The sequence below is a fragment of the Panthera uncia genome, chromosome D2 (assembly GCF_023721935.1).
Source record: "Panthera uncia isolate 11264 chromosome D2, Puncia_PCG_1.0, whole genome shotgun sequence".
Taxonomy (NCBI): Eukaryota; Metazoa; Chordata; class Mammalia; order Carnivora; family Felidae; genus Panthera; species Panthera uncia.
The window spans coordinates 82,091,478-82,119,163 of NC_064818.1; the positions used below are offsets into that span (position 1 = coordinate 82,091,478).

Genomic DNA, 27,686 nt, shown 5'->3' on the forward strand with positions numbered 1-27,686 from the left:
ATGAAATCTCCATGTGAATGTGAGGTTTCTATAATTTTCGTCTGTGGACCAATTCATTATTTGTCCCTTCTTTACCGGGAGTGTAGAGAATTACTGAATAATGCAAAGTTACCTAACCCTAAAGATCCTGTGGGGGGAAAAAAGTGCCCATAAGGGAGTACCAATAATTTGATGAGACCGGTGGAAATGACTCTTTAAAAATTGTGTATTTTTAAAAAATTTAAAAAATTGTGTATTTTAAATTAGTACAAACGTACTAAATTTATTCTTGACAATTGTAATCTACCTACCTAACAATTTGATGAGAACTCTTTATTCCTCTTTCGTGTTAGCTGTTCCTTTTTTAAACTATTTCATTGCTACTGTATAAACATTTTATTTATAGGAAGCTAAATTAAGCTGGGAAAGAGGAGTCTACCTCTGGTGTGTGAAATGTTGGAAAGTGCTTTGTTCCCTGCTTCAGTGGCAAAAAGCAAATGCAACATAGACATAAGGCTATTTGAACTCTTTATTTGCCACATTTACAATATTAATAACAGCGTTTCCAGAAGTTGTCACATCAAGTAAAAGATCTTCATTCCAGGCTGTCTTTTGGGGCCAAATTGAGACTGGATGCATGCATTTAATAAATTGTAGTCTCAAGTAGTCATTTTTGTAAATAATTAGTTTCAGTGAAAGAATAAGTTAGCATATTGTATGCATCTAATGTTGCAAATGTACATACAGCAAACTTTGCTATTAATCAACAGTCAAGCACCGCAAGTGGGGTCTCATACATAATGAATTGTGCTTAAGCCTCATGGGTTTCTTGATAGAAAAATAAAAGAAAACACAAGTGTAGTAAGCTTTTGAATAAAATTTAACTAGATTGCTCTGCATCCTGTAATTGTTTTGGAATCATTAGGGACCTGATAATTCATCCGTAGTTTTGGGGTGTTTTTATCTTCATCTGTCAAATAGGAGAGATTTTAATGGTATGTTAAAGTGTTGATAAAATACAGTTTTCCTTTTAACAATTTGAACGTTTAGGGGAGAAAGTAAATAGGCTTTTTTAAGGCGTTCTAGTCTGCCAAGTGTACTCTTTAAATTGTGTTTTAAAAATGTTTTATTGCTTATGCATTTAAGAATCATTTACAAAAGGGAAAAAAAGTATGTAGTTCTTATGACATGTACCCTGTACGAGGAGGAGTTGAAAACTTACATAGAACTTTCTGGTTGGGGAGAGTGTTTTCAGATACCACCGTGAATTCCTCTGTGGTCGTGTTTAGGTTCTGACATGAATTCGAACCCCAGATTTTGAGGGCTTAGGATGCCCATTAAAAACTGATATCCAGTTTAAGCAACATACCTGTGACCACCCAGAAAGTGAGTAAATTGGGGCCCCGTTAAGTTTTACTGCCTCTTCCTCCTTCTATTGTTGACCTTGGGACGTGAACCATTGGTGGCCTCTGATAGGATCGTAAATGTAGAATTCATTTTGGGGGGTGTGCGATCGTGGGGTGGAAGGCATAAAGGCAAGGAGCAGGATTTATGTCCGTCTTTGTTACGAACCACACAGTAAAAGCTCAGCAAGGGTTTGCAGAGCACCTGTCAGTGCGCCAGCCAGCCCCTCCTGCAGAGATGGTGGAAATACCCCCTTCCCCACGAAGCCGTCCTCTTCACTTCCGTCTGGGCTCGGAGCGGGCTCCCGTCACCCCCGGTTTTCCCCTGTTGTATGGTAGCATGTCTCTTCGTCTCATAGGGAATGATCTGTGAAAACAGAAAGTAAAACCTAGTACGTGAGAGTCAGTCCTTAAGCCCATGTGTTATGAGCAGTAGCAGCCCTTATCCCTGTTAAAATGAACAAATGTGTAAATGTGTCTCCCGTTTGTTATGTAAACTTCAGTATGTTGCTGATACTGCACGTCTGTATTCACTCTTCTCTTTGTCCCTTCACTACATAGTGCTGTTAGGGCAGCAGGAGAAATCCAGGAGCTGGCATCCAGACCGTCAGACGGGTGCCGGACACACACAGTGCCCTCCAGGAGCCACGCCGCTGGGTGAGCCCATCGGTGGGCCTCTGTCCTTTGTCTTTGACTCCGTCCTGCTGTTTGAGACCAGTGTTTCTGAGTACCAGCATCAGCACTCTGATTCCCCCCTTCCTGTTTTCTTCCTAGTTTAGAAGTTGAAATAGTCGCGCAGACTCCCACCGTACACACCCTCCTGGTGGTGTTTCCCAACAGCTGCTGGCCACCAGGCCACGTCACGGGGCCATCGCTTGCATTGTCCATTCATTGGAGGGCATCAGGGAGGGAAGGGCTCCTTGGGGGCATCAGGGAAACATGGGGTTGTCCAGAAGGCAGAGTGGAAAGAAAGCTGCTGACACCAACTCCGTGTTCTACCTCCGCGTTCTTCCTTCTCCGCCTGCTTGGGCTACAAACACTGCGTTCGTATTCCTGTCAATAAGCCATCGTGCCTAATGGATCCTCGATAATTGCTTGAATGGAATCAAGACGTGAAATTCACTTGGAGTACAGAGTTTAAAATCTTTATTCAGCCTCGGTTTTGCAAAAATCTGTTTTGATGGTAGGTGGCACAATTTATGTCCCGTCTTCAATCCTACCACTAGAAGCAAAGCGTCAGAGCTTTAACAGGAAGGTATGATTGGATGCGGGGCAAATGCATCAGACACAAGCACAGGAGAGTCTGCTAGAGATCTGTTAACTTAGACCTCATAGTACATTTTCCAGTGATATTTAGCAGCATGGTTTAAAGTCCCCTCTGTTGCAGATTTAAAGTTTTGCTGAAAACGCGTGCCTTCCTGGGACTACGGGGTCTGGCGCTCTACTCTGGAGTCCGCACTGTGTCCTGGAAGACAGACAAGGGGAGATTTGCTTATCTGGCTCGGCTTGGAAAATGCTTCTCGTCGTAAGGGTGTCTAAAATGCCATACGTGGCCAAGGCCCTGGACTCCTCCTCCCACAACAAGTCGTACCGGGCATCTGTGTGCCTCCACACAGACTAATCTCTCAGCCTTGCCAACGGACACGACCTGGGTCAACTCCTGCCGAATTCCACGTGAACTCCAAGGGCTACGTGTCTTCAGGGCTCTAAGGTCGGAGCTCTTTTCTTGGGTGAGCCTCCAACGTCACCAGTTAATGTTCCCAAACTGTAAGACTCCGTTTCATCCTGTGAAGACAGAGATGTTGGAAAAGTACTGGGGTCAAAAAGAGAGGTTTCCGAACGCCCAGCAGTCCGCCCCCTGGGTGTAGCTAATGCCGCTAATCAGATGCGAGTAGCTTAGAACTTTTGGCCTGTTTTCTTACATCAAATGGGATTTAAGCCAAGTACATGACATTTTAATGTCTTCGGGAAGTAGAATTCATTCAGAAACGGAGATTTAGTGATTCTTTACTACCGGCAGAGTCTTGAGGCGCCCCCAGACCTGAATACCCAAATCTCCTGCCAGGCTGGTTGAGTTTTAAAGTATTGAGCGAACTGGTGACGGGGAAGACAGCGGGAGCCGAGCTGTCAGGACGGCTCTGTCAGGTTTCCTCGTGTCGTGCCAGCACTTGATGCAGCCTCAGACCTTGAGCGCGGCTGTCTAGCACCCAGGCCGGCCTGGCGCGCTTCGCCCACTGCAGGCGGTGGGTTCTGGGCTCTGTAGCTGCTGCCCCCCCTTCCCCCCCCCAGCCCAGGGTGTGTGACCCGGCTGAGGGGGCCACAGCGGATGGGAAGTGCCAACTCGGGCTTCCCGTGTGGCAGGTGGACGGCTAAGAAACCCGTCCACTGGGGCCATTTCACGTAAACTTGGTCCACTCCCCTTGTGTCCCCCCTGCCTCTGGTGGGATGCTGCCTCTATCCCCTCGCTTTCTAATTGAAATCCGTGTCTGGAAACGCGAGCTTCGTTGCAGGCAGGAAGGGCAGTCCTCCCTTGAAGACCACATAGGCTCCTGTGTGGAATGCTGTGAAGCGACGGGCCCTCCCTTAATACATGGCGGTAAGGCATCACTGCCTGCTTTATTAAAGACACTTCAGAAGTTCATCATGGAGCGCTTCACACTTTTTCCGTGTCCTGATTTGGCTTGAAGGACAAACCTGAGATCTGAAATAGTTTAACGCCAGAACGTCCTTCCTCCAAGCCCCAGAAGGGAAGGGGTCGGGGCTGCCTCTTCAAACGGGGCAGGAGTCCGGGAGAACTTCGCATGGGGCTTTCTCTCTGACTGGGGTTCCAGGAGCTTCCCCAGAAGGCCACACACTGTTGTCCTGGGATCGCCAGCAGTTGCCTCGTTCTGGAAGAGACCCTTAAGCCAAACGACACGTGGTTTTATGTTTGCCTGTGTCATGGTGTGCCCGGTGCTGTCCACTGTCCTGCGTATGACTCAACAAAGCCAAATTCATTTGTCAGCCGCTAGCCAGCCCTCTCATGCCAGGTTTAAAAAAGCAAACAAACAAACAACAACAAAAAAACAGGAGAGAAGGAGAAGGGCTCCAGTGTCCCTGCATTTGCCTCTGGGTGACTCTTACTGATAATACGTGACTGTGAATAAAGAGTGACTGTGACGTGTCCCCTTTCTGCCCTCTCCCAGCCGACAGCAGGTCAGGGCCCTGTCTGTGCTGCAGCGCTGGCTTCCCGGCCCTCGGTCTGGGCTCCCATGCGCCGATGCTCGCCCGTAATCAGTGGGGCTTCAGGGCTGGTCGATAGGGAAGCCTGGAGAGACTCCTCCCTAATAAGTGCTGCCGTCACACCGCGGCTCGCGCAGGGGCAAGCGAAGCGAGGCTGGAGGGGAGGGCAGGGCAGAGAATAAATTTCGTTTTATTGTAGAAATGGAAATTTGTGTCATGGCTTTAAAAATCTGGTTTTATGTGTGTGTTTAATGCCATTCATTTTAAATGTAGTATCATAAATCCTTGCTTCAGAATCAAAGCTGTTTAATTACATTTCACCCATGAATAGTTACCTAATGCCAATAGAGAAAGAGTTAAAAAGGAGAACTACAGAGTAAATCAGAGGTTGAGATCTTTAGCACAAGCATAAAAAATCAATTTAAGATGAATTTTACTACTATAAAAATTCTTCAAATATCCTTTTAGGAGCGGGAAATGCTAGTAGGAACACAGCTACCAATCTAGTCCCTCAGCAATGTGGAGGGAGCGACGACCAGCCTGGCCCCTTCCCCTGAGGGCCAGACACCCCCGTTTCGCTCCGGGGCCTCCGAGCATGGAGTTGTAACGCTTGGAGCAAAGCAGGTCGCTAGTGGGTGCAGAGGACCCCCGCCTTATGTGATGTAGGCCCCCTGACCCAGGGAACCCCATTTGCCACGTGTGTGATGGCCGAGCACACCCCACGAGCCCTAAGAGCATCTGTGGCCCGTGAGGGGCTGGCCTCGGCCGGCCCCAGTCTGGCCATGGAGATGCTGGGTGCGTGTGGGGCACTGTGGGCTCTTGATGCAGCCCCGGCCCCTCTCCTGCTTCCTCTGGACCGAAGCCACCCACGGGCTGAGGGTGGGGACGTGGGCACCTCAGCCCTGCTCACCCCCTGTGTGACCAGGTGTCACCTGCAGATGGCCTCCTGCTCGCGGCCTTAGCCACAAAGCTGCCCCCTGGACGGTGCCAGCTGTGTCGGGAGGGAGGCCTGGCTCATCCTCGGTGGACCTGTCTCCTGTCCCCCCCCCCCCACCCCGGGAGCAGGATGGAACAGCACGAGACACTCTTGCCCATCTTTACTTTCCAGTATCATCAGCTTATCAGCAAGGAAGGAACAGTGGGAGAACAGAGGGACTGGAATAACGTTTAAGCCAAGCGCAAGTGCAGGAAGGTCCACTCCTTCCCTGACCGGAGGTCCTAACAGAGAAAGGAGTCAGGGCAGTGAGGAGATGGGTCTCTCCCCCCAGGGATGTCTCGAGAGGCCCTGGCCCCGCTCCTCTGGCCTCACCGTGCCTGGGGAGGGAGCAGGTCCCATGGGACCCCTCTGCGGAGTTGGGGTCCAGGCCGACCAGAGGTCCGTCCATGTGAGTTCCGGCCCACAGCGAGCTAGCGAGGAGGCCTGGGCCTGTGGCGTCCAGTCGGGAGTCGGCAGGATGGCCGGGCCGTGGCCAGCCCTCTCTGACTGGCCGTTAGGGCAGGCTCAGTTCTATTTGCTGTCCGGTTCCTTCCCCAGCACTGCCCGTGTGTGAGTGCTTAGAAAGCCCTCCCTGATCCACTGTCTGTTCTCTTGTGGAAAAACAGTGTAAAGGGCATTCTGCGCATCCCATCCAGGGAAGCTTATCTCTGGAAAGATCCCAGGACCTCGGTGGAGACCCTCGTTTCTGCAGAATGCCGTGCCTGAGAGACTCGGACTGCAGTGCAGGAGCGTTTGTAAGACGCGCTTCAAGGTCTTTGGCTGCTGCCTGCAGCTTGGAGGGTGAGGTTACACGGGCTTCTGGATCTGCGGTGCCCTGTGCGTGCTGCTGTCCTCACACAGGCCTGGTCCGGCCCGCGCTCCCGGGTGCCGCAGCCACGCTGTCGTCCCTGTGCTGGGCCCCGCGGCCGAGTGGGTGGCGGCCTCTCCGTTCAGACCCTCATAAGGGCGGTGGGTGCAAGGTGAGAAAGGCAGCCCAGAGATTGACACACACGCACCCCCCCAACACGCAGGGAGGGAGACGCGAGGGGTCAGGAAATGTACTGCTTGGACGTACGCCACCCCCAGAGCTTTAGTATCTGAGAATTCTAGATGCCCTCTGCCGTCCAGGCCCAGCAAGCTGCTAGGAAGCCTGCCACCTGTGCTGAGCCTTCGAAGGTGAGGAAGGAGGTCATCAGAAGAAATCAGACTTGGGGCTGGCGCTTTTGTGGGTTTGGGGTCCTAGGAAACTAAAATTGGACCCATCATGAACTCTAGGGCTCAGAAGCACCCAAGTAAAGCCTCTCTGAGGGGATGTTTCCTCGTTCCAACAGAGCCTATCCCAGAGAGTCAGCACCTGCTGAAGGGGAGTGGGCTCTGGGAGGTGCCACAGACAGAAGAATCAGACCCCAAGGGCAAGGAGCAAACTGAAGAGAGCCTAAACAACGTTGGTTTAAGCTTGAGATAAAAGGAAGAAGTGACCATAATGAATGAAGAGGGGGGTCTGGAGGAAAAAAAGTAAGCCAGAAGAGCAGTGTAAGGGGAGTTAGCCTCACGGAACGACCTCCACACAGATTAGACGCTTTGAAGCATAAGCGTCAGCAGGCTGAAAGCAGACTTGGAGGGAATCCCCCAGAATGCAGCACCAAGTGATAGAAAATCATGAACGTTCTGTTGTTGAAATTCAGTGGGAGGGGCGGGGTGCTCAAAATGCAGTTTAATTACTTCAACAGTATTTGTGGAAAATCTTGTTGATAACACGTGGTGATCTGCTTGGTGACCGGGAGATGCGTACGTGCACCTGTTAGTCTCACGAAGGGGCAGTGCACACACCCACCGGAGCGGCTTCTATGCCGGTCATCCGTGCTCTGTCTTGTCCTGCTTCACCATGGCTGCAGACGCTCAGAGCCCTAGGCAGAAGAGCCCGTATACTAAGCTGTTCCTTCCCAGAATCCCCTCTTGTTTTCTAGGATGCGCTGTGTGTCTTAAAGCTGAAGGGGGGAACGTGGCTGGCGGACGTCCCACGCCCTCCTCCGGCGCCCTTTCCCATTGCTGTGCAGCAGTGGACTTTTACCCATGTGGGTAGAGTAGACGTTTGTTTGCTTTTCACATGTGTGGACGCAGGGCCTAGAGGCTTATTAAGCTCCTGTTACCGCTTTTGCAGAGCCGTGGAGGCCCCCCCTCTTCCTGAGCTGCTCGGCTGTCCAGGGGAAATGACGGCGCCCCTGAAGCAGTGCGTGGCCTGGCTGGATGCCTATTTCCATGAGCCGGCGGCCCTCAAAGACCTCCCCTTGCCTGCGATTCACCATCCCGTTTTCCAGCGAGGTCAGTAACTCCGCCGCCTCCTAGGGTTTCGTTCAGGGAGCTTGACTTATTAACTATCACTTACATCACAGCTCATTTTATCGACTATACTGACTTGGTATTTTTACATCATCTAAACAGAGACAGCATGTGGCCACGCTGTAAGGACAAGAGTTCACGATCTCCACCCATTCCAAATGCTTGTGTTAGTTTTGGCACATGGTCACATAATTCTTGGCAAAGGCAATAAAAATGATGCATGCAGATCGACTCTTAACTCTTGTTGGCTGAAGGGTTTAAATGGGAACACATCTGAATAGCAGTGAATTTTTCAATAAGCTTATTGTTAACTTAAACTATCTGCTTGCCAACAGCACAGAAAATGAGGCTTGTACATGGACAATTAGCCACTTCCATAAACTCGGTTGGTGACATTTACATCAGAGTGGGTAGCCGCATTGTGTCTTCTTGAATAAGTTTTCAGTTTAATTTCTCAAACTTAACCTAGTTTGATATAGTGTCCTTAAAGGATGAATTGAGAACGTATTGCCTAAATGTTGTATGCCAAAGGCACATGGTCTATGGTCACCAAAAACATTTTCCCAGACATTTCCTTTTAAGTTGTTGTTGGGACCTTAATTACAGCAACTAAAATTATTCTAGACATGTGCCAGGGGCTTATTTTACGTAGTGATTTTTTTTATATCCGTTTTAATAAAGCGCGTGTATATGTATATACATCTCTGTATAGATGTGTAGACACATATGCTCAGGGGACAAAATTACCCTGAGATTTTAGATAAGGTGCATTTAAAGCAATCTTGAATTTCGAAATGGATGAAACGAGCTTAACGGTATTCTAATAGCTGCCATGATTTTCAGCAAAAAGGAACTTGAAAATGGAGTAGAATTTCCAGGGGCAGTGGATAGAGAAGCCCCTGTGAAGTTGAGCTAACACCTGAGTTGACTAACAAGGTCAGACAAGTGAGCACAGAACACCTTGAGCTTTGTTGCACATAATGAACTGAAATGGTACAACCGTAATGAACAGGGCCCCCTCTTCACCCCCTGTGTCCTCCGGAACGGTCTCCAGCATGGGTGTGGGAGCTACAGCAAGCCTTTGCCTGTCACTGTGCACACGTCCAGAAACCCTCCCTGGTCTGCATCCTGGATGGGCCCTCAGGGCGCGGGGGAGCCTCAGCTGCTCCCCGGTAGCTTGAGCCAACTGGGTGCACGGATGCCGCAGGACGCGCGTGTGACCTCTATGTGCTGCGCGGGCTGAGGAACTCCGGTGTGGTTGGGTTCTGAAGTAGGGGCTTGGGGATCCTGGTGCTCTGAGCTCGTGTGTCCACATCAGCACTCGGGGAGTACTGCTGTGTCGCTAAGGGAAGGAAGAGTTGCCTGACTGGCTTCCCTGCCCTTAAGTCTAATGAATAGTGAGCTGAAATTTAAGGTTTTGAAAGTTTTAGGACGGAAAAATTATAAAGCCAAGACAGGAAGTCTCTATATAATCAAAGGGGCGTTGGGGAGTGAGCTTATTAAATCCTGAGGTCCTGTCCTCAGTGTTTGAAGAGGGTTGGGACTGGCCACACTTATCCTGCCTCCCTGGCCTTGGGCCCCAACGCCCACGGCCTCTGCTCGGCTAACCGGTCACGGTCAGTGACCAGGACGCGCCGGAAGCAGCCGCTGGGGTAAGGATGAAGGCCATCCAAGCCAACCTAGAAGCCTTCTCCGTCGGGCGAGCCCCACAGTGCTGGCGGGCACTTCCAACTGGGGCGAGATCCTCCTAGCCAGCTTTCGGGGAGACAGGGTCCCCTGGGCCAGCCCCGCCTCCTGACAGTTAGTGGTTGCTGCGGGCCGGGATTTCCCACGCCTCGGCATGTGCAAGCCAGGTTTTTCTAATTTAGCTCAATCGCTCACTCCCAGGCAGGGACCAGGTGTGGGGATTTTACGGTTTAAGAGGGGAGGTGGTGGATGGTAATAATACAATTGCTAACACGGAGTTAATTGGCACTAACCCCCAGATGTGGTAACACCCCTTTCTAGCCAGTGGTAGTTGGCTTTGCTCTGTTTCTACTTTGGATCTTGTGGCAACGCTGAAATCATGGCGAGCGGGCGGGTCCCGTGCAAGGAAAATCCTCTGGCAGGCTCAGAGGCTCTGGAAGCTGTGCTTTAACATAAAGAAAGAAACCTTTGCAAACTGGGAGGCATGGGTACATTTCAATATGGAATAAATGCTTTTTTTTTTTTTTAACAAATTCTATTTTCTGTGCGTCTTAATTTTTGAACACATTTAACATGGCTTGGCATATCATTTTTCCATCATGGTCTTGCCTCTGAGATTTAGGCCAGGCCTGCCTATTTCAGTGTGTTTTAAAAACATAATCCTGACTGTGGCCACCCTTGCGCTCCAGCCCCCTGACCTGCTCTTCCTCGGGTGCTGGCCTGTGGACCGGGGACCCCTATGCTGCGTCCCGTGGGCCCCTCTCCTGCACGGGCCAGACTGCTTCACCGTTTCAGGCTCGCTGTGAGATGAGTACACCATTCACCATTGGCTCATTTTGTAAGGCGGGTCACACACACACACACACACACACACACACACACACACACACAGAGTTAAGCATATAAAATTGCCAGTTTTGTAGGTTAAAACTTAACAAATAGTGGAAATTTCACATAGTTCCACTTCTCTTGGAAATCCTCCAAGATTGATTAGTAGTAACAAGTTAATTGTCTGGGTGTTTTGGCCAAGGAACCATGAAGCTGTCTATCCTGACCAGAAGTCTGGAAGTCTCTGTGGCTGCCTTTTTCTGGAGCCGCCACAGATAGGGTTTCTCTGTGGGAAGCGAAGGCTGCAGTTACTTGGAGTGAAGTTCGGGGTGCTGTTGAGGGAGTTAGAAGAAAAGCAAGTATTGACTAAGATGCATTCATTTTCTTGGGATATTGTGTTTTTAATAGAGAGCATTTTCTTTAAAAAAATGGGTTGTTTTTGGAGTTTTGAGGCGTTTTGCCCTTTGCTAATCTGCTTTATTAAAGTATCAGCATTCGGGGCGCCTGGGTGGCTTGGTCGGTTGAGCGTCCAACTTCGGCTCAGGTCATGATCTCATGGTTCATGAGTTCGAGCCCTGCGTCGGGCTCTGTGCTGACAGCTCAGAGCCTGGAGCCCATTTCAGATTCTATGTCTCCCTCTCTCTCTGACCCTGCCCTGTTCATGCTCTGTCTCTCTCTGTCTCAAAAATAAATAAACATTAAAAAAAATTTTTTTAATTACAAAGAAAATAATACAGTGTCAGCATGATCATTCGCGGTAGCCACTCTGAGGACCAGCAGTCTTGGGGAGCATTTTCAGGAGGTCAGGTGCTCCCTTATCAAGTTCTTGCAAAGGTCAGCTTGGTTTTGAATTCATTTTTCTCCAAGAAATGGTTATTTAACGAAACCATTACTCTCGAAATAAATCTTAATGTTTCTTTTATAATGAAATGTTAAAGTTCTTTCCTGTTAACGTTCTCCAACTTTGTATTTATTTACTAAAAAAAAGTGACTTCTTTGTATAACATGCATCTTTACATCCTTATCTGTCAGTGGCAAAGCAGTTGGGAAAGTAAAAGCTGCACTTTGCCGGAAGCACGATTCACACAGTTCAGGGAGAGCAGCCTTTTGGGCAACTACGACCACCTTTCAGATTCAGAATGCGCGTGCACGCTTTTTTCCCCTTCTAAGCGCTCCTGTCTGTAGGGGTGCTCTGAGCAGGGGCGGTTGCACAGTCTGCAGGGGGCTGGGCAGCTTCTGCCAGGCTGGGGTGGGGGCTTCCTCTGTGGATGGCCCAGCTGCGCACCGTGGCCCCACATGAGGCAGCCCCACGCTGCGAGCCCGGTGGTATGTGTGGTGGCCCGGGCCCCGCACTGTCCGAGGCAGGGTGAGCCCCGCAGCGTGAGCCCTGCCGTCTGAGCCTGGCGGTGCGGGTGGCGGTGTGAGCCCTATGGCGTGAGCCCTGCCGCGTGCATGGCGCTGTGTGGGGCGTGAACTCTGCAGTGAGAGCCCCGTGGTGTGAGTCCGGTACAAGCCCCGCGGTGCGCGGATGGTGGTGGACCCCAGCTGCTGCTTCCGATGTCGTCTCACAGATGATGGTTTTCAACAGATGAGTTCTGAGTTTTCTTTTCAAAGTGACTGCAATGTTCCCTTTTAAATGAAATATTTAACACTTTAATAATTCCTTCGTCACAGCTATTAGCTCGTAGCTATGAAATCCAGTTGCATGACAGTAGTAAAATCTGCATTTTTTAAACCTGCCGGCGAGGAGTTTTTTTGTAACTTCTCTTACAAAGCCTCGAAAAGGATTGTTGTGTTTGTGTATCTCTGTCGAACACCCTCTTTCCAAGGGGCCTCCTCTGAAAGCCCTGCCAGAGACTTACGGGAAAGGCCCTTCCAGGGTGAATTAATTAATTTCCCCACTATATCCTGGAAGACAGTCCCACTGTGCGGTGTGCCTTCCAGTGGAGGCCGTGTGTGGGTCCTGGAAGGCAGTTGGACAATGAGGAAATGAATGGCATCATTACCTCGAGTCCTTACCAGAGACAGTCCTTTAATATTAAAAATCCATCTCTGAGAGCCAAGCAAGGGCTAATCATGCCAGCGCTCCCCCCACCCACCCCCGCAGCCTTCAAGGGGCACAAGGGCTCCTCTGCCCTCCTGCCGTCACTCACATCCACGAAATGCACAGCACACCCGGCCACCCCAGCCAGGCTGTCTCCCCAGGAAAGGAGGCGCTGAGCCCCCTTCCCGTCCGTGTCCTGGGGCCTGTTTTACTGCCCTTCACCTTTGCTCTTGTGAGTCCTGAACACAGCCCGGGTCCGTCTGCAGAGGGTGCGGCAGGGGAGGGTTTTGTCTCAGCCTCTCCTACACGTACACAGCAGGAGGCAGCTTTGTGCTTTCAGGAAGTTTGGACTGGTATTTTTCCCTGGACTTAAAAAAAAAAAAAAAAATAGCAAATTAAAGAGAAGATAATAACTAAAATAGGTGATGGCATTTACGGTTTCTGGTTGGTAGCAGTCACTGTTCTCCCGTATTATAAATGCGGCCTTCTAAAAATTGCTGGCCTTGCTACGATATTACCTAGTAGGGCTAGAAGGTTTGTAAACCTTCCAGTGCCCACTTATCGATTAGAACAAGCTAACAACACGGCACTTAAATTAAGTGGGAGAGAGACAGCTGGTGAAAATGTACTTCTTCCAACCCTAGAGCTGCTGAGCTGCTTTTCGGGAGCAGCAGATGTGGAAATCTGGCCCAAGGCCTTCTGAGGCCAGCACTGGGAAAGGTGCGGATCAGTAGCCTGGGAGGAGGGGGTGGCGGGCACCCGGGTCAAGGTCTCGAATCAGGAGCAGCCCCTCCATGTGTGTGGTTTGGAGCCACAAGGAAGAGGGTAAGGGTGGGGGTGTTGATGAACAAAAGTAGGCGTGAACCCTGCAAGTAAATGGCGTATGAGAGGTAGAGCGAGCCCTGCGAGTGACCAAGGTTGTGAACGAGCCGCCTTCCTCTTTGGGGACATTTACCCTTTCAGGGCCTGATAATCGGTCCCCATGAACCCCTCCCCACAGCACCAGAAGCCACCATTTTTCTCAAAGCGCATGGTTTCTCCACTGCCCCTTCTGTCTGGCTGTGACACCTTGCTTTCCTGGGACTGTTTCCTGGGGACAGGAAGGAGTGCCCTGCACGGGCTCATCGCGTCTCCTGGCCCCTGTCTGCATATGTGAATATCCACATCGTCTGTAGCTCCACAGCGGAAGCGGTGTTACATGACCGGAATTCTGCATCCACACTGGGGGTTTCTCTGGGTCAGGGGCTCCCAGCCTGAGCAGAAAGGAGCGGCACTTGGCAGGGTAGGTGCTCCCTGGGGGCGCCCGAGGGGTGCTGGCTCTGTGGGCCGTGGCCGTGGTCCTGCTTGCTTCTGGCTCTGTCTGCGGGGGTCCAGCCAGGCCAGCTCGGAAGCAGTCAGCATACTTCACCCTTCGCTCTTCAGCTTGACGGATCGACTACACTTTGGCATCTTGGTGAATTTCACGGGCCAGAGAGCCTGAGGTTCAGATTATGTCTTAGTTCATCATTTCCTGTTGTATTATGCAGTTTCCTGCCTGGTAATTGTCCTTGGTGTTTGTTTATTCTTTGTACTATGTGACCACATCTTGGATGAGGAGTTTTTAGTGTCAGCAACGATTCATTCAAACAAACAGCTTTGTAAGTTCCTCTCCTACCTCCTGCCCTTCATCTGGGAGCGTGTGTACCAGGATGCTCCAGACTGTTTGTTCGTGTTATGCCTACAATCTCTGTACTTCTCACCCTCCAAAGACACGTCAAAAATCTTAGATATGGGCAAATACAGATACACGCACACACATTTGTGTGTGTGTGTATGTATGTACACATCACACGTATAAGTGTGTGCATCATATACATACATTTCCCCGATTTTGAGAATCACTGCTCGCTCTGAAGGAATTTGTTGAAATGGATCAGACTCTTAGAGCTTCACTCTGTGCTCAGGTTGACATTTCTAATTGAATAGCGATTTTTGTCTGAGACCTAGAATTGCATATTTAAGAGCTGTTCTCGCTGTTGTACTTAACAACTTCTAGAAGTTCTAGGTTACGTATCCATGCGTCTGCCTGATCTCAAACTCTGCCCGCGGCCACGTGAGGAGGAGCGAGAGCCAGTGTGCTGTTCGTTTTTTGTAATTTGGAAGGTGTGAGCAAGGCTGGCTGCGCATCAGCATCTGTGCCATCAGGTTACAAAGTCACATGACAGTGAGCCCCTCAAGAGTGTTCCCAGGTGCGTCACTTTGCCAGGACACCCCCTGGTAGAGTGTTGACAGAGCTGACCAGAGCCTTTAGGAGGTGTGCCCATACCTGTGGCCCAAAAGCGTGGTTCTTCTTTGAAGCGTCTAGGTGCGTGAAGTTCTAGATTCTGGGGGAGACCCCCGAACAACAGAAGCAAGACAACAAAGGGAAGAGGTGGCTTCAGGTTCTGGATGCCAGCTTCGTCCTCCGCACGTCTAATGTAGATCCAGTCCTGCGGTTGCTGCGGAGGAGGTTAACGGTCACATCACCCAGAGTGTCCCCTTAGACCTACCCTAGGAGTTGTAGTATGTGCCCCCTCCCACAGAGGAGAATTGAGTCTGTGCGTGGACACCAGCTCCCGAGATGCTGGCAGTGGCTGACCAGAATCACAGCGTGCCAGACCCGAGAGCACATGTGGTGTTCCTATGCCGCGAGCCCTCTGATAAATCGTAATTACCATGGGCTCATGGGAAGCCTAGTTCAGTGAAAGTTCCATCCTAAATACGGGGAGGTGGTCAGAGCCTGTGTTCCCTGAGGTTTCCATAAATCCGGCAAAAAAAAAAAAAAAAAAAAATGAACTTGAGAATGCCTTTAGTGAAGGCCACCGGGGTCACAGTATAATTTAACCAAGCTTAAAAGGTAACCAAAAGGTGGTTTGAAAGTCAGCTACTTTCAGACTTTGTGTAGGATTTAACGGGATCTCTTTTGCAAATAAATAATACTTGAAATTGTTACAAGTGTAGCTTTTATGGGAAAATACATTAAAATATAACTGTTACATCTAGCACAATAATTAAACAGCAAACTGGCAAAAGTTTCACCCTCATTATGTTCACGCATTTAAGAAGATCACCGACCGTGTTCCTCGTGTTGGGTACATATGGGTACTCTTTACCTCGGAGCCGCAGAGTATCAGATTTCTACCTACCGAGAAAAGAAAATTACAGTGTCTGTTTCCTCAACTTTTCATTTTAAATGGGCTTTGAAAAGTAGGAATTTTCTATCAGGTCTATATTTTAAAGTGAAAAACAGACTTTTCACTTAAATGTGCTTTCAGAATTTTTATTCCCACTGTAGGCATTAGATTAACATGTGTTGCTTCCAAAGAGAATGTTTAAATATTTTTGTTGTCATAAAATATTGTATATTCACATTTTACAGGCAGCGTTAATGCATTTTTAAATGCATTTTTATACCATCCGAGAAGTAATAAATAGGATTCTCTCTACCACCTGGGTTTATGGAGAAAATTATATTTTAATAAAAAATGTATAGAGAATTGGACTGTAAATTATCAATACATTAAATATATAAATGTTAGTACATTAATGGCAGTAACACTGTAACGCTATTTGTAGGAGCCAGAAGTGTAAAAACTATTATTTAAATGCCTCATCACCTATGATTTTTACCTGCAACCCTTATGTTCGGGCCGACTCAGAATACAAGATTTACAGGTTGTGTGTACGTGTCAGAATGGGAAGATCTGATCTCTTTCCAAGGCCGTTTGCGTAGCCGTGTGATTCGTGCGGTGCTGGAGTCACCAGGACGGAGCAGACCTCCTGAGGCTCGGCACGCTGGGGCATCGTGTTGTATCTTAACGGCACAAAACACAGTGCGTCTGAAGAAGAAAACTGGAGAATGAAGTAGGGGAAGGAAAGTCTTTAGCCTAAAATACATCTCAGTGACGAGTGAGAAGTTTTGAAAATCAGATCAGATTTCTCCTGCTCTCTAAATATTAAGGTAAACAGCGACAGTGTTTCAGAAAGTAGCATCCCTGGTGAGTCCTGCCCGCTCCCACCCCCCACCCCCCAGCTTCAAAAGCTACAGTATCTTCGTTGCTATGGCAACTACTTTTGCATTTTTTTGAGTACCGCTCTTAATTGTTGCACAGAACACGCTGTGTAAAGGACCCATCCCTAGACGTGCGTGTGTACACGCATTGTCTGCTTTTTCTAAAAATGCATGCTCCTTCCCGGCTGGGCCACGGTGGTCCGGCAACATGGTCTTCTTTTCAGCCTTGCCTTAGACAGTTTGAGGAAAACCCAGAAGCTGAGCTCATGCGACCTCGAGCTCATTGCTTGGCCAAGACCTACTTTTCAGAGAAAATTCGCAGCTCTTCCTCTGTTTAGAAAAAGATATGCAAGAACCAACATAAATGGCACGTTTCCCCCCCCCCCTTCTTTTTCCTCAAGAATTGGGCCTTTGATGTTCAAGAGCAGCTAATATTAAAGGCCATCCCTGGCAGGCCTTAGAAACTGTGCCTATTTATGACCAATGTAAAACAGCGAAATCTAGCTGAGTATGATGGCATCATTAGTTTGTGAATCGCATCCTTGAAAATAACTGTGGAGGAGCCAAATCGGTTTAAAGGAAGATAACGGAATGGTTTAAGCTGCTTAGGTTGAATGCCAATTATGTTTTAATATTCAACTGAGCATATTTTACTAAGAAAAAAGGCCGCGTTGACGCATGCATAACTCATTGGCAGCGTCGGCCAGCTGTGCCACTCTACTCTGCGAATCACTTTGTGCATTTTAGTGGCATGGTAATTTAGTGGAGAACTACCTGAGTGATGGCATTTTCAATGAGCAGGTAATCTACAGAGAATTTTTATATGGTTATGAGTTCTGTGCTTCAGCCCAGCAACACAAAAATACATCAAGACCAATTACGGTATCAACTTTCAGCATGGTACCCTCGCCACGCAAGTGCATGTATTTCTGCCCCAGGCATTTCAAATTGCATCTAATTTGAAATCTTTGGGGTTTTAATTAAATTTCAGAATATATGGAATTCTTCATTAGTACCTGCTCTGAATAGCAGATTATCCTTCTCTTGGTCTCGTTAAAGAAGTAGGCTGTGGTAAATAGCATGTTCAGGAACTGATCATTTGTGGGGCCTGGGTATTGGAACAGAAATAGTGAAATGCAAAATAATATCAAAAAGATTATTAGTCCAGGGAGAGTCTCTTGATTTGTATTTTAATGGAATTTTACATTTCTCTTAATGATTTGCAAATTGTCCTCTGATTATAAGATGCATTAAGCTTTTCATTTTAATGGCAAAGACACAGCCATTAGCAGAATTTTTTTTTCTGTCTTCTTTTTAGAGTGCTTCCCTGCAGCAGATAAATATTGAAACCATTAACACCTTTTGATGTTCCTCACAGCCTGCACCTTGGACCCACGCGAGGCTCCCGTGGTCTCTCCGTGTTAATACCTGGCTGGGGGCCCCTGCTTCTTCACCGGCTGGGTTTCCTTTTCCAGAATACGGGATTCGTTTTTAAAGTTTCACCGGCAGATCTTGTTTATTTGTGTTAAAGCTAATGCATTTAAATAGTATTAATGGCCCAATTTGTATTAATAAAAGCCGTTCTCCTCGGTGTGAAGGTTGACGGTGCTCGCCGCTCCTACCCCGCGCCGGTCTGTAGGGCTGGAGTGAGGGAGGGCCGAGCAGCGTGCACGGGGAACGCAGGCTCGCCTTGCCAGTCTGGAGGGTTCTGGGGAAGTTCGCGGGCGGTGAGAGAGGCACACAGGGCTCACGGCATTAGCCAGCTGACCGAGGCTGACCACAGCTCGACCCCAAGAGCAGGCTGCTTGCCTCCGCTTTGGCCTCTGAGGTAATGTCTTAATTTTCAGGCTAAGACTTCTGGTCCCCTACAAAGTGCACGCTGCTTATGTGACCAGAGCCATGGGTGGAAATCCATGCTTGCCCCCACCTGCCAGCAGGCCCGGGTGAGGGGCGGGGACTTGCTGCTCTGACACAGGACGTGGGAGGGCTGAGGCTCCCCCGGGGCCCTTCAGAAGCCAGCAGCCCCATGTGACCGCAGAACTGGAAGAACCAGGGCCACCTCCCGGAGGAGCCGAGTGAGGCCTGTGCCCCCTCAGCCCTCTGTTCTCAAGGGTGGATCTTCAGGCCGAGCGGGCCGGGCCGACCTGAGGGATGTTTCCAGCATCCCTGCTGACCTTGACCCAGCCCAGGTCTGTGAGCTGGTGAGGGATGCTCCCTTGGGCCTCTAGGCACTCTTCCGTGCAGCCCTGCCCGCATGCGTGACCTCAGGCCCCGTGCTCGGCCTGCGAGGAGCCTGGGGGCTCCCACCCCCATTTCCACCAGGCCTGCAGAGCCAGCGCGGGGACTGCCGGCGCCCCTTATCCGGGACTGTGGGGGCGCGTGCCGCAGGCTGGGTGGCTTGGGCAGCGGAAGTGTGTTCTCTCTGTTCTCTCACGGCTCTGGAGCTGCAAGTCCAGGGTCCAGGCTTTTCCCGAGCTGCCCGCCTGCCGCCCCTGCGTGGGTCCCTTTAGGGACAAAGGCCCCTGGGGTCGCGTTGCACTTTCTCCTTCCTTCGTTACAGGGACACCAGTCAGACGGCTCAGGGTCCCCCAACGGCTTCCTCGTAATCGCCTCTTTAAAGGCCCTTTCTCCAGATAGTTGCGTTGTCAGGTGCTACTGGCTGTTGGGGCCTCAGCATTGAATTTTGGAGGACACGGTCCCACCAGTAACATGCTTTCTGAGCCTCTGATGACCCGTGTGTAAGGCGGGGTGACAGCAGCGACGTGTAAAGGGGTCCTGAGGGGGAAATGAGACCTCCAGAGACCCAGCACAGGGAGCCCCTGCTGCCTTCGCAGCGGATAGAACGTGCTCTCCAGAACCCTAGCGACCCTCGTGGTGAGCAGACTCTGCCCGGCGTTGTGAACCAAGTCTTCTGAAGTGCTCTAGACATTCAACAGAACTTGGCAAGGACACCCTGCCTAGTGGCTACAGGACACACAGCTTGCGTCCCCGCGGGCTGGCCACACTGAGCCACAGTAGAGGGTCAGCGTGTCTGGGGAGAACTCCCTGCAGAGTTGGGGAGGGGGAGGGGTCCTCCCACCTGTCTCGGCTCTGATGGAGACCAGCCCCGCCAGGTTGCCCTTCCTGAAGCTTCTCTGGAGATGCCTGGTGCTTTGCTCGTTCATTCACACCCACCCTGAAGATAACGTTTGGCTTTCTTAGATGTGGGACGTCCTCCTCTGGGGAAACACGGATGCGTGCACTTCGGGTTTAAGTTTGAGGCTATCTGCCGTCAGACTGGTGCTGCGGGAGGCCGGGCCACCTGGCTCTGACCGCCGTGGGAGATGTTTGTGAGGTGTTAGCTGTCGCCGTTTCCAGCACTGAACGCACTTCACTGTCCGTTTCCGACCTTTGATTCAGCTGCCGTGGTTTGGGCCCACCCTCATAAGCGTGGCTCTTGGCTTTGCAGAATAGAAAGTGAGGGGATGTGGGGCAGTGGGCCAGCCAAGTCTCAACGACACGACACGTGCAGAAAGATGTGCCTCGTGTTTCTTAACAAATCCCTGGTATCATTTGTTTCTTGTTACTTTAATCTTACGAGGAGAAGCCATTAAAAGCCTCCTGTAAGTGATTTTGGAGGTTCTGTTCCTTGGTAGCGAGTCAGGCCTCCAAAGGAGAGCACGGGGCCTCTTGCCCAGGCGCTGCCTGCAAGTGGGAGGTGTCACACTTGCTCTGCGTCTAGGCCATGCAGGCCTGGATTTCGCGGCTCTCGCCTCCCTCGAAGCCTGAGCCCCTGCCGGTCCTGCCTCTAGGGCCTTTTGTCTCCTCGCTGTCTGGTGTCCTCGTTTTGCAGAAGCCCCCGTGAGGGGTTTACTGAGGACGTTGCTCTTCCTGCGCGCAGGCTAACTTCTGGCGAAGACCGTACCGGGCCTGCCTTTTCTCTCCATACACCATATAGCCGTGCTTGTTGGTAGAACTGGGGTGCAGGGTGGAGGTGATTCAGAAAGGTGGAACCTTACACGGAAAATCAGAGGGGACCCTTTGCTGAGATCAGGACCACAAGCAGAGGTCTAAACATGTCCCGAATCCTGAGGTTGCTGGCTGCCCCCAGGGGGTTGCTGCAGACTCTGCCCTCAAGCCACCTGCAGCCCAGGGGCAGAGCGCTTCTCTGAGGCCTTGCTCGTGACCTTGGGGTGCAGCTGTGCTAGGCCCCGGGCACTGCACGCGCACCACTTCTAGCATGCTGCAGGCAGCCTCTAGCGCTTTTGCAAAACCCTTGAGTTTCTAAATTCGGCAGATTTAACCTTGGATCCTAGAAGCAAGACTTCAAGCCCTGAGTTTATTATATCAGAGAGTTGAGCCGTGTTTGTTGTCTCTTAGAGCACGCAGGATGATTCTCTGAGAACTTTTTTACAGCTTGCCTATCTTTCTGACAGACAAGGTCGTTTCTGCTCCTCCTGCCAGACCCCTGCAGCGCTCGGCCGAGGGTGTCGTTGCCCACTGTGTCCTACCCACACTCGGCAACGGGAAACCAGCAAAATATCACCCCGCACTCAGCCATTCCCTTGTCCCCGTATTTGCCGCAGCCGTGAGCAGAGGATTCCCAGGGCTCTGAGGACAGCTGAGCACAAATGGGCTTAGGGAAGAAAGGAGCAGACGTACATTTAACTCCAGAGGAAGCAGATCTAGGTCACTTGGTAAAACCTCAGTTCTACCGGATGTTAAGACGTCTCACCAGGAAAGATTGCGTGACCACCAGCAGAAGCTTGGGAACATGTAAGCAAAGCTGAGCCAGACTCCTGAGACACACCCTTCAGTACGGTGTGTATACCTCAATGGTCAGAAGGTTCTGTAGTTTATGAATTTCCTGAACCTCCCCAAATACAGAACCTTCTCCACAGCTCCTCTCCCTGTTAGCACCTGGGGATGGCTGATGCTCCCCACAGTGTAGTCTGGAGAGCCCTGGCCTATGGAACCGCCATAAAAATGACCTAGCCTTCCCGGGTGACCTTTGGACACTTGAGGAGACTCCAGAAAACCCTGGGAGGATTTGTAGAAAACCCCTGGGAGGTGTGCTGGGGCAGCAACGGCTGTGTGGCCCTCCCCTCCCTGGACCAAGTGTGCTCTGGCCCCTTTTTCCAAAGAGCAGGTGGATGGAAGTATGGAGGGGTGTCCAGATTCCCCCTTCCCAAGTGCCTTGGACACAGTTGTTAAATGACCCTTGATTAGTTATTCCATTTTATACATTGGGGGCAGAGATCCTAGAAATTCAGTACAATACATGTATTGAATTCTTTTCCCAGACTTAAAAAAAAAAAAAAAAAATGTCATCGTCTTCAAAGTAAAGATCAATTGGGAGGAAAGGGAGATGATCCTGAGTGGTGAGGGCCGGGGACTCCAGGCCTCCCATGAGTGGGTGGGGACAGATGCCACTCGTAGACAGAGCCCTAGGCCTGACCATGAAGACCCAAGTTCAGCTCATCATTTGTTGGACAAGTACCCATTGAGCTACATGCAAAGCCCTCTTGTAGGCTCTGGAAATTTAGCACAGAACAACAAAATTCTGGGCCTTAAGGAGCTTCTGTGCCAGTGGGAGATAGATACACATGTATATGATGTGCATCCCCTAGACTCTTGGGGGAGTGACGTGAGTGCTTTGAAGGAGCGTAAACCAGGCCACTGGGATGAAGAGGGTGGGGCTTGGAGGTCGGGGTGCTAAGGGCTCCTTTGGAAAGTGTGAGCAGAGGAGGAAGACGCAGTGTGTGTGGCACTCAGATGCTTGCATATTTCTTCCTCTTCCCGCTCCTGTGTAAAATCTAAACACCAGGAAGAACAAGAAAACCAAATAACCTTTTTGAATCACTTCTTATCAGATGACAGGAGCAGTTTCAAGAGCCTCCTTAATTGTTGAGCACATTGAAGGCAAGTTGATATTTTCATGATTTTAGTGAAATACTTGCTTCAGATAAAAGAAACTTCCTACGGGGTTTGTGAGGTATTGATAATAAAGGGAAGGTTCACGATGCCGCCCCCCCCCCCCCCCCGCTGGGTAAGGAATGGAGCACCAGCAGCACTGCCAAGTACCTGTGTGCCCTCCCTGGCCATGTCTGCCTTCCCTCCTCGCGGCCCCGTGTTTGCTGTTACATACGAAGGGGGTAATACCGATACCTTCCTGTGACTTGCCCTGTTCAATCAACATTGTTGTGAGATTCCTCTGTTTTTGAATCCCATGGAGATTTTTACTAATAACTACTGTTAAGTATCCCATGTTGTGAATTTGCCATAATTTGTTTCCTACGCTGTGTTATAGAAATGAGGATTCTCACCTTTTTTTTTTTTTTTTTTTTGCCTTTATAAGTGATGATGCTACAGATATTCTAGTACAGGTATTTTAGTGTTCTGGGTGGCTGGAAATATGCGGAAAAGTATGAAAGTTATTTCTCAGTTTTCTTATTTTCTTTAAAAGATATTACTTCACAACAAAACTAATAATGAATTTTGGGGGTTATAATATATGTAGAAGTAGAGTAACAATAGTATAAAAGGTAGGACTGGGGAAATGATAATATACTGCTGTAAGGTTCTTTATGTTATTGGGAGCAAGTGTAATGTTATTTGAGGGCAGACTTTGATAAACCAAAGATGAATTTGTAAATTCTAAGATGACACTTAAGAAATAAAACCGACATAAGCCAATAGATCGTGCATACGCTAATTGAAAAGCTAAAGTAGAATACTGATTTTAAAAATACTTAATCTGAAAGTAAAAAGAGAGAAAGGGGAGCAGAAAACAGGACAAATAGCACATCCATCTTATTTAAACCCAGCTGCATTGGTAATTATGTTAAATGTAAATGGTCTTAAGATTCAATAAAAAGGCATAGATTCCTCCTTACTAAGATTCGATAAAAAGCCAGACACCCCCCCACACACACACACTATATATATTTTCTACGATACACAGATTTATAAAAGGGTAAAGACAGAGTTTTGTGCAAAAAGTTAAGTAAAATGAAGTCACATGTATCAGAAAGGAATAAGTACACTTGTCTTCATTTTCAGGTTATATAGTTGTTTACATAGAGTATCTTATATAGAATTTTGAAAACTATTAAAACAAGTAAATTCAACAAGGCTGAAGATAAATTTTAATATATAAAGTTATTTGATTTTTATGCAAAGAAATTAAAAATTAAAGTATAAACTATTTAGGATTAACTTTAATAAAAGATACATAAGACCTGGCCATTGAGCAATATAAAACATGCTGAGAGAAATTAAAGAGGGCCTAAATACACATCCTTTCATCATAGGAAAAGCCAGTACTGCCAAGACTTTAGTTCTTCATGAACTATCCTTTGTGTTAAGTTCACTCAGGCCTTGAAATTCCCAGCTGATTCTAAAGCTATATGGAAATGCAAAAGGCCTAGAACATCTAAAGCAAGCTTGAAACTAAATGAAGATGTTAGAACTAGAATTACCTGATTTCAAGACTCACTAATCTTCTGTAATCAAGATACTGTGGTACTTGCATAAAGATCAAAACTTAGAGCAGAAGAGAAAACCTTTTCAACAAATAGTGCCTGAACAACTTGGTATCATCTGCAAAAGAAGAAAAAAGTTCACCTTGACCCTTTGCTCACACCATATATAAAAATTAATTTGATATGTATCTGTACCTAAATGTAAAGCGTGGACTCTAATGCTTTTAGAAGAAACCATGGAGAATACCTTCATAATTTTAACAGACAAATATTCCCTATAACACAGAAAAATAAGGCCTACGAACACAGAAATAAAATACACTCTATTCAGAGTAGAAGACATCATTAAAACAATGAATAGGAAAGAGACAGAGTAAGAGAAAGTATTCGCAACGTGTATACCTAACAAAGGATTTGTACACAGGACATATGAAGACTCCTGACTCCATAATAAAAAGACAGTCCAGTAAGTGGGAAAAAGAGCAGCCTCTTCACAAAGGAATATTGTCTGAATTGATCCGTAAATACATGAAAAAGTGCTCATTGTGAAATTAAAGACATATTACTACTTACATTAGCACCCCAAAAATGAAATACTTAGGTATAACTGTAACCCAAGTATGTACTAGGTCTATAGCGGGAAAACTGGAGGCGATGCAAGAGATCAAAGAAGAGCTAAATGGATGCAGAGGAATCCCATGTTCATGAATAGGAAGACTTTATATGGTCAAGATGTCAGTTCTTTCCAACTTGATCTAAAAATTTAACGCAGTCTCGATCACAGTCCCAGCAGTTTGCCTGGTGGATATCAGCAAACTGATTCTGAAGTTTATATGGAGGCCCAGAATGGCCAATAACACAACACTGAAGGAAAACAAGATTGGAGGACTGAGGCGAGGGTACCTTAAGACTTACTAAAAAGCTGCAGTAATCAAGACAATAGAGTGTGGGTGAAGGAATAAACAGATGAGTGGCACAAAAGAACCCAGGAATAGACTGGGCTGGTTTTCAGCAAAGACACAAAGACAATTCAGTAGGAAAGAAAGATAATCTTTTCAACAGATGCTGCTGGAGTAACAGAAGATCTGTATGCAAAGAAAGGACTATAGACAGACTTTCCACCCTTCACAAAAATCTAACTCAGAATGGACCACAGGCCTAAATGTAAAACACAAACCATTAAGACTCCTAGAAGACAGGAGAACACCTAGATGACCTTGGGGATGGTGATGACCTTTTAGGTGAAACACCGGAGGCACAATTCAGGAAATAATCGGTAAGTTGGACTCTCTTAAAATTAAAAACTGGTGCTCTGTGGAACACAGCATCTGTGGAATAAGACAAGCTGCAGACTGGAAGAAAGTATTTGCAAGAGACACGTGTGATAAGGACTGTTCCCTAAAATATGCAAAGAACCTTTGAAACTTGGGGAGAAAATGAACAAGCCAACTGAAAAGTGAGCCAGAGACATGAATGGACACCTGACCGATGAGGATACACAGATGGCGAGTTATCAGATTAAAAAAAAAAAAGTTTAACATCCTACGTTGTCAGGGAAATGCAAATTAAAGTAACGAGATGCTACTACACACCTAGTAGAATGGCCAACGTCCAGAACACTGACAACAGCAAATGCTGGTGAGGATGTGGGGCAACAGGAACTCCCATTCGCTGCTGGTGGGGACACAACATGGTGCACTTGGGAAGACAGTTTGGCAGATTCTTACAAAATTAAGTATAATCTTGCCTTCCCACCGAGCCATCAGGCTCCTTAGTATTTGCCCGCATGAATTGAAAACATGCCCATTCAAAATCCTGCACACGGATGTTTATAGCAGCTTTATTTATAATTGAAAAAAACCCGAAAGGAACCAGGATGTCCTTCGGTAGGAGAGTGGCCATCTGTGGGTCACCAGTGTCCCTCCCCGGCCCCCTAAACCACCCCACAGGACGGACTGGCCATCCTGGTCTCATAGGCATGGTGAGGGAAAGGAAGCCTCAGGTCTTTGAACTGTGTCACCAGATTCTGCTAAGCCAGCAAGCCAAGCAGGGGCTCTGTCAGTGAGTTGCCTTGCCATTTTGCAGTGAAGACAGTCCTGTGCAGCCGCCTTCCCTCGGTGAGTGGAAGAGAGCACAGAATCCGTGTCCGTGTGGGCCCAAGGCGTGACCGGCCCCTTGAGCTATCCCCTTGGCTTGGCCACATCTGAGGGCAGGCGGCAGTGTCCTAGGCAGGCCAGAGCTTTGGTGTTCATAGCCATGGTTTGAATGACTAAAGTTGAGTGGTTTAATTATAGAGTACTTCATTTAATTAATGTTCCCCCAGTCTGTTGCTGATGTGCAACATAGAAGTTCATTAATCTGAGTGTCAGACAGCATTCCTAGACCTGAAAACCATTGTGCTTTTCCTGAGTATGTGTCGTCGTGTTTAACCACACGACAGGCCTGTTGTACCAGCACGATGACAACCCTTTCAGAAAGTGCCCCCGGACTACAGAGTGTGTTCTGTTTTCGGGGCTGAATGCACACCAGTGGGCTGGACCACACGTTGACCTAACACGGACGCTGTGGTTGGGTAGCATGCTCATGGAGTGTTTCCACATCCACAGAAGCTCAAGGGGCAGAGCATAGTTTACACATTCTTGTAATGTTTTATTTTTAAGCAGCCAGTGTGGAGGTTTTGTGGCTCAGTGAGCCCACACGGCCATCCTCCGTATAGACTGGCCAGGGCCAAGGGCCCCAGGGTTTCCATTTTGTGGTCATCCTGTCCTCTCTGTGGCTTTTTGTGTCTCCTTAGCAATCATGCACTTTCAGCTGAGACCTCCTCTCCCCACCGTTACCACATTTCACATTCAAGCGTACCTCTTTGCACACATACGATCTCTGCAGAGCAGTGATTTTGCCTCACAGACCTGTGCCGTTTCCGAGGTCCGGGTGGGGCCGATCAGGCTCACACTTCGTGGCTGTGGTTCTGTCGGCAGCTCACGCTTACTGAGCCCTCTCCATGTGACGGGGACTCTGTTGACCACTCGGTGCAGATTTCACTTTCAGTCCTCGATGCTGGGACCCTCGTTTTTGAGTTGAGGGCACCGAACTTCAGAGAGATAATGAGCTTAAATGACTAGTAAGTGGCACAGGTGACAGGAATGCATGCACATGTCACCTCACAGCGTGAGCCCTCTCCTCACATGCCAGGAAGGGTAAATTCACCACGGCAGTCTTTGCTGGCTGTGCCGTGACCACATAGAGCCAGTCGTGCAAGTGGCTCATACTTGGGAGCGTGAGCTGGTTTTGAAGTTGGCCATAGCTTCTGTGTTGACCTCTTGGTAGAATCAGGAGTGACTGTGACATCACTGCCCTACTGTCTGCCTGGAAGCTTACATTCCATGCTAGTTCATGTTTCGCTTTTTTAGCTCTCCAATGCCATGTTTTCCAGTGAGGGGTCTGAGCAGGTGGTGACTGCCACCTGAAGCCCTTGGCCGTGCACTTGGGGCACGCCTGTGCCCTGCCTCCTCCTGGCATGCACATAGTAGCTGCTGATTGAATATTGAATAAATGAGTAAGAAACTAATAAATCTGAACATACACTGGGTCTTTTCTCCCTTGCATTATGTGAGCCTGAATTTGGGACATTACCTTCTACATAGAACAATGTGCTCTTTCTGAAGTGTAATTAGAAATAACCCACATTAGGGGTGCCTAGGTGGCTCAGTCGGTT

The 27,686-nt window shown here is 48.6% G+C and overlaps 1 protein-coding gene and 1 long non-coding RNA gene across 8 annotated transcripts in view; one reads left to right on the plus strand and one right to left on the minus strand.

Moving 5' to 3' along the window:
- Nucleotides 1-27,686, plus strand: part of MGMT (O-6-methylguanine-DNA methyltransferase) — a 296,343-nt gene that overhangs the window by 242,947 nt on the left and 25,710 nt on the right. For all 6 annotated transcript variants that reach the window (XM_049645898.1, XM_049645897.1, XM_049645895.1 and 3 more), the window contains one exon: nucleotides 7,742-7,902. In XM_049645898.1, the coding sequence (XP_049501855.1) occupies nucleotides 7,742-7,902 (161 nt within the window). The remainder of the gene's footprint in view (nucleotides 1-7,741; nucleotides 7,903-27,686) is intronic.
- On the minus strand, nucleotides 521-27,289 carry LOC125933043 (uncharacterized). 2 transcript variants are annotated; one of them, XR_007460850.1, is made up of 8 exons: nucleotides 26,831-27,289; nucleotides 16,127-16,348; nucleotides 15,572-15,638; nucleotides 14,784-14,955; nucleotides 12,701-12,846; nucleotides 2,974-3,167; nucleotides 2,199-2,847; nucleotides 521-1,749 (listed from the first exon to the last, which is right to left on the minus strand). It is a non-coding gene; the product is annotated as an uncharacterized LOC125933043 (long non-coding RNA). The 2 variants fall into 2 exon arrangements; XR_007460849.1 differs by lacking the exon at nucleotides 521-1,749 and having other exon boundaries at nucleotides 1,763-2,847.